This window comes from Sinocyclocheilus rhinocerous, unplaced genomic scaffold (assembly GCF_001515625.1).
Source record: "Sinocyclocheilus rhinocerous isolate Xijiao unplaced genomic scaffold, SAMN03320098_v1.1 scaffold887, whole genome shotgun sequence".
NCBI lineage: Eukaryota > Metazoa > Chordata > Actinopteri > Cypriniformes > Cyprinidae > Sinocyclocheilus > Sinocyclocheilus rhinocerous.
Window position 1 is genome coordinate 250,069 of NW_015634028.1, and position 11,983 is coordinate 262,051.

Here is an 11,983-nt window from a genome sequence, read left to right on the forward strand (position 1 = left end):
CGCGATTAATCGCATCCAAAATAAAAGTTTTTGTTTGTTTACATCATGTATGTGTACTATATATATATTTATTATGTATATATAAATACACACACATGCATGTATATATTTCAGAAAAATATGTTATTAAATATATAATATAAATTATATGACTATAAATATAGACATGGAAATACATGGAAATATTTTCAAAATATATATTGCAAGTGTGTGTATTTATATATACATAATAAATATACACAGAACACAACTCCCCAACACTGTATATATATATATATATATCACAGGGCTATTTAAGTGGACAGGAAAAATAAATAAATAAGTTGATTGAAATTGCATGGTAAAACGTTAATTTATTTATTTTATTAATTTATGTAGCGAATCAGCTCATGAGGAAATATGAATAATTAATCATAACTAGTTATAATTAATTATAAATATTTAGATCCGCTGTAGATATTTACTTGACCTCTCAGGGTCAACTGTCTGTCAATTCTAAGAACGTTAATTTCCTGGTTAAGGGAGATAAATTTCTTACTGTACAACTCTACACAGAGCTTGTAGCATAAATCTGCATGAGTAAGTGACTTCAGTTATGAGCAAACAATGAACAACATCAAGTGTGATACAAGTAAGACTTTATTAACTACATAAACACTTAAACTAGTCTAACATACTACATAAACACTTAAACTGGTCTAACATACAAATACACACTTAAACTGGTCTAACATACACATAAACACACACACACACACACACATACAGTTGGTATAGGAAAGGGTTAAAAGCTTAACGCAGTAAAGAGAAGAGAAATAAGAATATGAAACTATGGTACCATTTGATATTCAGCAGATCTACCGCCTGAAGGAAACATCAGATTCTTAGTTCAAACACACCTTTGTAAAAAGGTGCAAATGATACCTAATGTATCAATTAATAAGACTAAGTTTGAATACTTGCAAGTCTCATCTGTCTGAAAGAGAGGTTTGATGCAATCTGAAGGTTCAAGTTGATCTTTGCTGAAGTGAAAAATGGTGTGTCTGATTGGTCCAGACGCTACATTTATTCATTTCTTCTGCTTTTTATAATACACATTGTTCCAACACAGCTTTACAGAAATGTAAAAAAAAAAAAGCTTTGTCTCTTTTTACAGAGCCGGATCATTTGGCTCAGCTCAGCAATAAGAACCGGCTCTTTCAGGCTCCTAAACAACTCTTCATTAGAACCACTTCTGGCTTTTATAATTCAGCCAAATTTATAGAACATTATAGTGAACTAATCAAAATCATTCCAAACAAATCCCTCTCAAAATGGAACACAGTTACCGTATAACAGAAAGAAAGAAAGAAAGAAATCAGCTCTCAGACAGGAAACGACTCTCATCGTTCACTTAAAGGAGCCGGCTCATAGAGACACGTCACTACCAGCGAGTAAGAATAAAATAAATTAAATTAAATAAACCTGAAACTGAAAAACATTAGGATGTGCCGGTAGATGAGGAAAAAAGCTTGGGAGGAACCTGGGGTTGCATTAACCAAAAATGTACCAAAAATCAAGAACTACAAAAGAAAATGTAAGCTTTAATTTATTTAGGTAATCAAATCTATTAATACTAAGAATTGTTGCTCCTTATTTAGAAAATAATCTTTTAATAATAGTGTTTGCATTTATTGCCTGGCAGATTTAATGCAAAATGAAAATTCAGTTTACTGTTGTTACAACAAGTACTGAAAAAGAAGTGTTTGATCAGTTAAGTGAAATTATTGTTCATTCTGTGCTCCAGGGATCATGTGCAGTGGACAGAGGAGGAGACAGAGAAAGCCCGGCAAAAAGCAGAGGAGAACTCTAAAGAGAAGATTCCTGTAGAAGAGCAATGTAAGTCAAACCTTAGCATTCACACACAGTGTGTATAGAAAACAATCACCCCCTTTAAAATAATCACATTTTGTTGCTTTGCAGCCTGAAATGAAGACGGACACAGTTTTTGTTTTATCCAGCTGTATTTAATCAGTGCCACTTATAACATCCAAGTAAAATATATAACACCAACATGTCAGAAAAAAAAAATCAGGCTGCAAAGCAACAAAATGTGATTATTTTAAAGGGTGGGTGATTCTTTTCTATACACACTGTATGTGTTAAAACATGCCCCCTATTAATGGTTGCCAGCTTGTTTTTCTAGTTTGATGCCTTGTTGTTTTCTCTCCCATCAGCCAAATATGACAGAGAAGCTCATAAATATTGGGACCGATTTTATGAGATGCACCAGAGGAAGTTCTTCAGAAACCGAACTTGGCTCTTCACCGAATTCCCAGAGCTTCTCCCTCCAGACACCACAGGCTTGTGCCTCCCAGAGCAGGAGCAGGAGCAGGAGCAGGAGCAGGAGCAGGGCGGTGGGGTGGACTCGTGCTCCGAGTCTGGGAACAGAGAAAAGCAGCAGCCCTGCGCTTCCAGTACATTAACCAGTCATATGAACACATTCCCGGGACAGCATGCTGCTTTCAGGATACTAGAGGTGTTACAGCCAGAACTATTTATTTATTGCATATATATGTATATATATATATGTATATAATCATTTGTGGTGTGTTAAATAATTTAGGTTTGGGATTCTTAAGCTGTAGTATTGCCTTGTTTTGCGCTGATTTTGATTTGTGTGTTTTATGCAGGTGGGCTGTGGTGCAGGGAACAGTGTGTTTCCCATCATCAGCACCATCAGGTAAGAGCGTCATCTCCACTGTGAGGAAAACACAACCTCATTTCCTCAGAAGAAAAATCTCATTTTTATTGCTAGGATAAATTATGTAGACGTTTGTCTGTCAATTACCCTAGCAAAGGGCAAAAAGCACCATGAAGTACACTATTCAGACATTTGGGGTCAGTAAAGAAAATGGAGGAAAATATTTTTGAAAGAAATCCCTGCTTACCAAGGGATCAAAGTAGACTAATACGTTAATATTGTGAACTTGTATTACAGTTTAAAATAACTATTTTCTATTTGAGTATATTTTAATATGCAATTGTATGCATCATTACTCCAGTCTTCAGAGTCACACGATCCTCCAGAAATCATAATAATATGCTGATTTGCTGCTCAGCAAACATTTTTGATTATTATTAATGTTGAAAACAGTGCTTGATATTTTTGTGGCATTTTTTTAGAAACTTCAAAAGAACAGCAATTATTTGAAGTATAATTATTTTTTTAACATTATAAATATTTGTACTGTCTTATTTGATCAATTTAATGCATCCCTGCTGAAAAAAAATCTAAAAAAAAAAACGTTCTCTCATGCTCAAGTCTTCTGAAACCATTTGATAGCTTTATGTGCAGAACTATATCTTCAGTATGTAAGTTGTTATTCACGTTCTTCTTGTGTAATAAAATAATTTAAACTCATCAATTTTTTTAATATCAGTGTCTTTATGTATTTGGTAAATATTTGTGTAATAAGTAGGATATTGATACGGTCAGTAATGATCATTATGATTCGCAAAATAGATTCTATCACGGTGATCAGGACACAAAGAGGAGGCTGATTGTACAGTGGGTATAGAAAATAATCACCCCCTTTAAAATAATCACATTTTGTGGCTTTGCAGCCTGAAATGAAGACGGACACAGTTTTTGTTTTATCGTAGTATATTATGCCACACATATAACATTTTCAGTTAAGGAGATGAAAATCCCAAAAGTTGTGATAGAAACAGTTATTGGGAGTAGCATGTAAGCAGGTGTATTTGTGTATTTCTAGGGGCAGTAAGGCGTTTCTGTACTGCTGTGACTTCTCATCTCAAGCGATTGAGCTCATCCAGGTAAATGACAGTCACATGTCTCTGCTCCTCAGTGCACCTTTACATCAAACAGAGCCCACACACATCCCAGATTTACATTAGCCAAAGCCTTTGAGAATGGATGAAGACGGGGAGGGCAACATATCCTGTTCTCCATTAATATTAATGACGGCTGATCAGTCGTGTGGGAGTTTGGCTCTGTCTCCTGGTGCTTGATGCTTTTTGGTATGCAGAGACCTTCATCAAATGCCAACAGCAGAACATATTGAATAGTGGGGGAAGTGACATCCACAGCGTGCCGACAGCGGCATTTCTATTCCATCAGTATATGCTTGAGTTTGAGTAAAAACACGTTTTACTTTAAAAACTTTTTTTTTTTTTTTTTACATTTTTCTGTTCATATTAAGCTGCTGCATGCTTTTTGGGCATTTGAAAAGGTTGGATTTTTTTTAACATCATCATAACAGAAATTCTAATGAGAACAATAGTCTGATTATTTGAATCTTTGGTGTCCTTCTTTGTTCATTGTTAAGGAATATTTTATAAAGCATTTCTGAAAATATACATTTTAGATGTAACTACAAACTTTTAAAATTATTTAATAAAGTGTTTTGATAGTAGATTACAATATTCAACAACAAAAAATATGAATATGTTTTCAACACTGATAATAATAAGAAATGTGTCTTGAAGACTGGAGTAATGGCAAGAATAAAGTACTCTTAAAAAAAAAAAAAAAAAAAAAAAAAAACTAAATCACAATGTACTGCTAATATGAAAGAATGTTCAATATTCATTTGTTTTCCCATATTTTGAATCACACATTTCATTGTTTTATATATAAAACAGTTATTTTTATTGTAATAATATATCACAATATTACTGTTTTACTGTATTTGTAATTAATTATATGCAGCCATATAAGCTTAAACGACCTAAGATAACTAAGTCGTTTAATGTTTATTTATTTATTGATAAAACAAGTTATTAAACAGCATTTCTCTGCTTAAAAATATGTAATTGAGTATATACAATATTTGAAGTACCACTCTATATTTAATGGTAGTACTGAATTTAATTTATGCTGGTTATAATTTTAATACAATTCTTCATATGCTTCATTTCTATGCTTTTTAAGTAAAATAAAAAATATATATTTAAGTAATTTTATTTAGTGTATTTAAAATGTATTAAAGCAATATCATTCCCATGTATTTATGTAATTAAAATGTCAACAGCTTTCGTATTAAAATAAATGGAACTCGTACCATTTGTTAGTTGTATTAGTATGATAAAATGTTTGCAATTCCACGAAGGCAAAATCTAAAATGCTTCTCAAAAACGGCAGTCGTTTGAGGACAGTTGTGTATGTTTTCCCCTTGCAGGAGCACCCAGACTATGACCCTGCAGTGTGTCACGCATTTGTGCGGGACATTTGTGACACGGCGTCCCCATTTCCCTTCCCCCCCGAGAGTCTGGACATTATTCTGGTGGTCTTTGTGCTCTCTGCCATCCACCCAGTACGGTAACACATTCATTATGTGAACACTGTAACACACTTGCCCAGCATGCACCTGACATTAGAGTCTGTTTATTTGACCAGTGTCCTCGCTTATAGCAGCCATTCCCACTTTACCCTGCTGTTGTGTCCTTCAGTCAAATTTACCTATTGCAACATGTATTTAACATCTTTAAAATATACATTAAATAATCATAAGCATGTTTTTATTTGATCATTACACTACTTTTATGTTTTAATATTTAGAAGTGTGATTATACAAACTTAACATCAGGCCAGTCCATAGGTTTATGTTAAAACATGATGAAGTTCATTCTTAGATTCATTTCTCTTGGATTCAATGGATGTAATTTGGACATGATTGTGTTATCAGGACCAACATTGTAGCTTCAGAAGTTATGTAAGAAATCTTCAAACATAAACATGATCTTGACAGCTCTGTAGCAGTGTTATGGAAAATGTAGTGTTTGAGATGGTCAGTTTACATACTTTGCCAGAGCTCTGGAGTATTTCTGATTTGTTCCATGTGAAGTAAGTGCAAATGTGAAGCCCTTGAATAAGCTCAGATTGTCTGCACTTGTACTCGCAGTTACCCCAGACCAGTGTCTCTAGCCTCTCTTCTTACTCTGAGAGGTTTTGAACTATTGTTGTTTCCTCATCAGATTCACAGATAAATCATAAAGTTTTATACATTCCTTCAAATGTTCAATACTGAATCTGGAGTCCTTGTTTGAGTTATTTATACAGTGCACTTATTAGTTACCATGGGCTGAAGAATCTGGATCAGGTTTACTTGGTGATAGCTTATGAATGAAGCCTTACAGTAATTTCAGGGAACATATCTGACATTATATCACACACGCACACACACACACACACACACACACACATGTCTGGTCAGCTATCCTTGTGGGGACTCTCCATAGGCGTAATGGTTTTTCTACTGTACAGACCGTATTTTCTATTGTCCTACACCAACCCTACCCCTAAACCTACCCCTAGATACATACAATTTGTTTAGTTTAACTTTATATGCAAAAATAACTAAAGCTAAAACTTAAATAAAATTAATAAACTATGTAACTATAAATCTATATATAGATAAAAAAAAAACACACAATAAAATGACTAAAATTTTTACTAAAACTATCATGAAAACAAGATATAAAAATAAAAAGGCATTCAAAAAGATTATTATAAAATGGAGAGTTCCGGTCCTTGATTCTGATTGGCTGAGCCACGTTCGAAGCTGTTGTAAATTACATCTTTATAGATGTGTTAGAGTGAATTCGCTTTAATAGCAAACTATAATTGCACCTTAATTCTATTTTTAGACACTAAAATCTATTTCGTTATATTTAGAAACCTTTAAAAGAGATCCAAAAATGAACATTCTGTCATCATTTCATTCACCCTCATTTTATTTCAAACTCATATGCAGGCTTATCTTTTCCACACAATAGCAACTCAGGCTGTCAAGATGCAAAAATGTATCACAGAGATGAGCCCATTCAAACAATATGGAGACATTGTTGTTATATTCAAACTCATCTGATGCCACTTGTTGTAGAGACTTTGGGACTGTTAGGTTCTGATCAGGTAATGGATGAGTAAACCCCCCTGGGTGCCGGTCAGAGCACCAATAATGAAGAGACAGGTGATTAGCTTTCGATGGTGTATTAGTAGAGAAAAGGAAGGGCCACAGAGGTACAATCAAAGGTGTAGATAGTCTGCAAAATAAGTACAATAAAGAAATGAATAAGCTAAAGATATAGATAAACAATAGTAATATTTACGGTTACATAGTGAAACCAAAGCATTCATAATTCACATAATTGGCATTTCTCTACTGAACATACAGTTAAATGAAGGGAAACAAGGTATTTCACAGAAAACTACAAGTCATGAGTGATCATTTGTCCCGATGAACATAAAGTTCCCATATATGGATAGAATCGTGGCGCATCGGAGTAACATTTGCATAAACAGAACGCTAATCACTCGTTCGGTATTGTAGCAGCTTAACAGAACAACATCACGTCATTAAGACATCATAACACTGATTTACATCTTGATAAAGTATGAATAATTACCCGTTAAGTAATATTCCCAATCTGAATACTACAGAACGATCGTTACAGGACATGTCTGGGCATGTTCATATGGTACATATAACACTGTAGCGATCACTGTAAACACAAATATAAATAAAATAGGCTTACTTTGTGGTCAGTGACTACCACCTTGATATTAAATCTGCAAAAATCCCCACGAACAAAGTGAAAGTATCATCCTTGCAGCTGACGGCTCGGACAGATCACTCAAACACTGCAAACAGCGGCAGTTCATCAAACTACACTGCCCTCTACCGAAGTACTATTACGACTCCAGTTTCATAATAAAGGTCCCTCTTACAGGAGCCTTTAATACACCACTAGCTTTATAGCATCTCTGTTATCAATAAAAGATGAATCTGTTTAAAACAGCTCTAAGCCTTCTGGTTTCCTTCAGCAGAGCTCAAGATGCGGTGAGGGCTTTGGCTGGATTCCTGAAGCAGGGAGGAATTGTGCTGTTCAGAGACTATGGCAGATATGATCTGGCACAGCTTAGATTTAAAAAAGGTGACCGTCTCTCGATCCATTAAACTCTGGGTCAGTCTTTTCACTTAATTAGTCATGTGTCAGCTGTGAAAACCTAGATACAGAGACCCTTTTTTGTGTATTCCATTGAAAATGCATGTTAAACAAATGACATGGTATAAGTGCACAATACACATTTTTTTTCCTCTCACGTTAACATTTTGTCTCTTGTACCTCTTCAACTACACCGAGACATGTTTGATTAACTCACACTGGGTTTCATTTATCATTATTATTATTACAAAGTTCATTATTACAGTGATTCAGTCAATACAGTATACAACACCATCAATATATGTGACCCTGGAGCACAAAACCAGTCTCAAGTCGCTGGGGTATATTTGTAGCAATAGCCAAAAATACATTGTATGGGTCAAAATAATAGATTTTAGAATATCTGAGTTACTTTTTCAAATAAGTAACGCAAGTTACTTTTTTTTCCAATTTATTGATTGACAGCTCTCCTGTCCCCATGCTGACAGAAATCAGATGTTGTTACGGTAGTTCTAAAATAAATCTGAATATGCATTAATTCATCTCACTTAAATTACGTTAAAAAAATATTACGTAAATGTACTTTCCCTTCAGCCTGAGGCTTATTCATTTCACTTTTGGTGTGAAAAGGCTTTTATATTTGCCAAAAATAGAACTTTTTTATTTTAAAAACAAACAAGCAAGCCCTGTGCAGATTTAAAAAGTAACGCAAAAGTAACGTAACGCATTACTTTCCATAAAAAGTAACTAAGTAACGTAATTAGTTACTTTTTTTAATGGAGTAACGCAATATTGTAATGCATTACTTTTAAAAGTAACTTTCCCCAACACTGCATATGACATTATTTTGTTTTCTTTCCTTAAAAATGAACTGAATGTGTTAAAGTGAAAACACCAGATTAGTTATTTTTCTTTTAATCTCATGACAGTCCTAATATTGTATTATTGTGTTCTATTGAAAGTTGATTGATCTACTCTTGTGTAACCATGCATGGCCACTTCCTACAGGCCAGTGTTTGTCTGAGAACTTCTATAAGCGCCAGGATGGAACCTGTGTGTATTTCTTCACAAAAGGTAGAACCGTTTCAGCCGATTTTTAGATGTTGTTGTTAAATTCCTTCCATATTATTTTTGAATTCCATCCCGTTGTTGGCTCGTATAAACGCCTACTATTCATGCTGAACATCCTGATCTCTTTACAGATGAGGTTCATCATTTGTTTTCTAATGCTGGTCTGGAGGAGCTTCAGAATCTGGAAGACAGGAGACTGCAGGTAAACCGAGGAAAGAAGGTGGTGATGCACAGAGTGTGGACGCAAAGCAAATACAGGAAGCCTTGTCTGATTTCAGACTGAGCGCTCAAAAGAACTGGGCTAAAGGCCTTAACTTGAACACAAAGTCCTATCAAGATTTTATGTGATAGACTTCAAGTATAGCAAATGATGGAGATATAACATTACAGAAATGTCAAGAAAGCACTCCATTTGTATGTTTCTTTTAACTTCCCATGTGCCACTATTTGCCTTTGTTAGGTTTCAATAAATTGTAATGAATGCGTTGTCTTGTATTGCATTATTAGGTAGTCGAGTGAATTAACATTACTGGAGTCTTGAAAGTTAACAGTAGTTCTTCTAAAAGTCACTTTAGCGTTTAATTAAAGAAACATGCATAATATTTAGTGCTGGGCAATCGCGATTAATCGCATCCAAAATAAAAGCGTTTGTTTACATAATGTATGTGTGCGCACTGTGTATATTTATTATGTGTATATATAAATACGCACAAATGCATGTATATATTTAAGAAAAATATATTGTTTATATATTAAATATATTTTTTTAACATATAAATTATATGAATATAAATATATACATGCAAATATTTTCTAAATATATACTGTATGTGTGTGTATTTATATATACACATAATAAATATACACAGTACACACACATACATTATGTAAACAAACACTTTTATTTTGGATGCGATTAATTGTTCACTAATAATATTATTTAATCACTAAAAAGCTGTTTGTTTGTTTGTTTTCTCAAGATTATTTGTGTACTGCTATACTGTTTTAGTATTTATTAGAACAAAATATGCAAACTGTCCATCCTCTCAGAAAGGCCAGTTTGATCCTTGCAACTTGATAGTGTCACAAAAGATTTTATGATGCTTGTTCTTCAAACATGTATTTGCTCAAGCTTTTATTGAATGGTTTGCGATGTGGTATATTTATGTTTTTATTTGTAATGTTTTACATGTTTGCAGTGGCAAATTGAGTTTCCAAGAAATACATTTGTTTAAAAAAAATGTTTATTTGACATTTATTTCACAAATATACTCCACAGTCATAATAATTATAAGATGTGTATCTTATGCACATTATGAGTCATTGTATTTGTAAATTACATTGCATGAGATCGCATGGGAATTAATTTTTATTTAAAAAAATTGTCTTTGTCATTGTATGTTATAGGCATAACCGAGTGAGTAAGTGTGTGTGTGTGTGAGAGAGAGAGTGTGTGTGTGTGTGTGTGTGTGTGTGTGCGCATGATCTTCAGAAATCACTCTAATATGCTGATTTATTATCAGAGCTGGAAACTGCTTCATATAGTTTTGGAACCTGTGATACTTTTTTCAGGATTCTTTTTTATATTGTAATAACATTTAGCAAGATTACTGTTTTTTTTCTGTATTTTTGATCAAATAAATGCAGCCTTGATGAGCAGAAGAGACTTCTTTAAAAACATTACAAGTCTCACTGATCCCAAACTTTTGACCGGCAGTGTGTGTAGTCACAGCTACGCTGTATAAAACGCACGAAGACGAAGAAGAAGAAGATTTAGAAAGTCTTTAATCCAACACTAGCACAAACGTTGACGAAACCGGACAAACTAGAACGAATCACTCAGGAGCTTTAATACACAGACCAAACAAGGATCATTAACGACAAACGCCTGAACAGAATGACACAATTAACTCAATGACACATGTATAAATATTTAAAAACATGTTTTAAAATCCAATTCCTGTCATTTTACTATGAGCAGCGGAGAAGAGTGTAATTTGGATCCGTTGCGCTTACATTTTTGAAGCACAAAGATCATGATTTTTCATTATCCTAAAAAAAACTGCAGTAAATATGATGTTCAATGACTAACAACAATATTTAGAAAGATGAGCGGACATTCCTGGAAGTGCTGGAGGAGCTTTGGGACGTTTATTAGATTGTGGGTGATAACGAGTATTGATGAGCGTCTGAGCGCGCCTGTGGGTCAGAAACACCTGCTGATCGAACCCCGAGAATACAAGAAACACCAGGATCTCCCGCGCATCTCTGCTTAGCTGATCGTGTAAATACAGTAATGAGCTAGTTTACACGGGCAGCACTGCTTTATGTTACTGACAAACATGAAGACATATAGAGAGCTACATATACAGCTCACAAGCAGCGGAATGAGCCTTATGATGTTTCAATGAAATACAGAGTTATTTTGTGATCTCATGACTAAAACTAAAGCTGGAGAAGTAATTCTGTTGGACATAGAGAGCTACATATACAGCTCACAAGCAGCGGAATGAGCCTTATGTTTCAATGAAATACAGAGTTATTTTGTGATCTCATGACTAAAACTAAAGCTGGAGAAGTAATTCTGTTGGAAGAAATATGAAAAGCAGGGAACGAGAGTGAATTCAGTGCTGTGACTCACATATTCCTCATCACAGCTTTACGAGCTGATATTTGTGGAACAAATGCAACCATATTTTACTGAATTCTTCATAATCTGTCAGCGGGTGGAGATTTCTCACCGATGATGACTGCCTCACGGGCCGAGATCCATCAGAAAACGAGCATTTCGTGCAGAACACGATTGCAATAAAACGCTGGTGGCTCTCGGCTAACTGGAGATCAGCGGAAACGTGTAATAAAAACACACGCTGAGGCTCTGGATCATGATGCCAATCTTTACAATCATCCTAGATGTTGAAAACGACAGGTGATTCTACAGAAGTGTGTCTGTGTCTGTGTG

At 34.4% G+C, this 11,983-nt stretch overlaps 1 protein-coding gene across 4 annotated transcripts in view; it reads left to right on the forward strand.

The window, feature by feature from the left end:
* Nucleotides 1–9,688, forward strand: part of mettl8 (methyltransferase 8, methylcytidine) — an 11,928-nt gene extending 2,240 nt beyond the window's left edge. For 2 of the 4 annotated variants that reach the window (XM_016559094.1, XM_016559095.1), the window contains exons 3-10: nt 1,787–1,878; nt 2,217–2,518; nt 2,673–2,722; nt 3,759–3,819; nt 5,184–5,323; nt 7,829–7,938; nt 8,959–9,024; nt 9,153–9,688. In XM_016559094.1, coding sequence (XP_016414580.1) covers nt 1,787–1,878; nt 2,217–2,518; nt 2,673–2,722; nt 3,759–3,819; nt 5,184–5,323; nt 7,829–7,938; nt 8,959–9,024; nt 9,153–9,304 — 973 coding nt within the window. In that variant the 3' untranslated portion in view covers nt 9,305–9,688. The remainder of the gene's footprint in view (nt 1–1,786; nt 1,879–2,216; nt 2,519–2,672; nt 2,723–3,758; nt 3,820–5,183; nt 5,324–7,828; nt 7,939–8,958; nt 9,025–9,152) is intronic. The other 2 variants (XM_016559096.1, XM_016559097.1) reach the window with 2 other exon arrangements.
* Nucleotides 9,689–11,983: the final 2,295 nt, after the last annotated feature.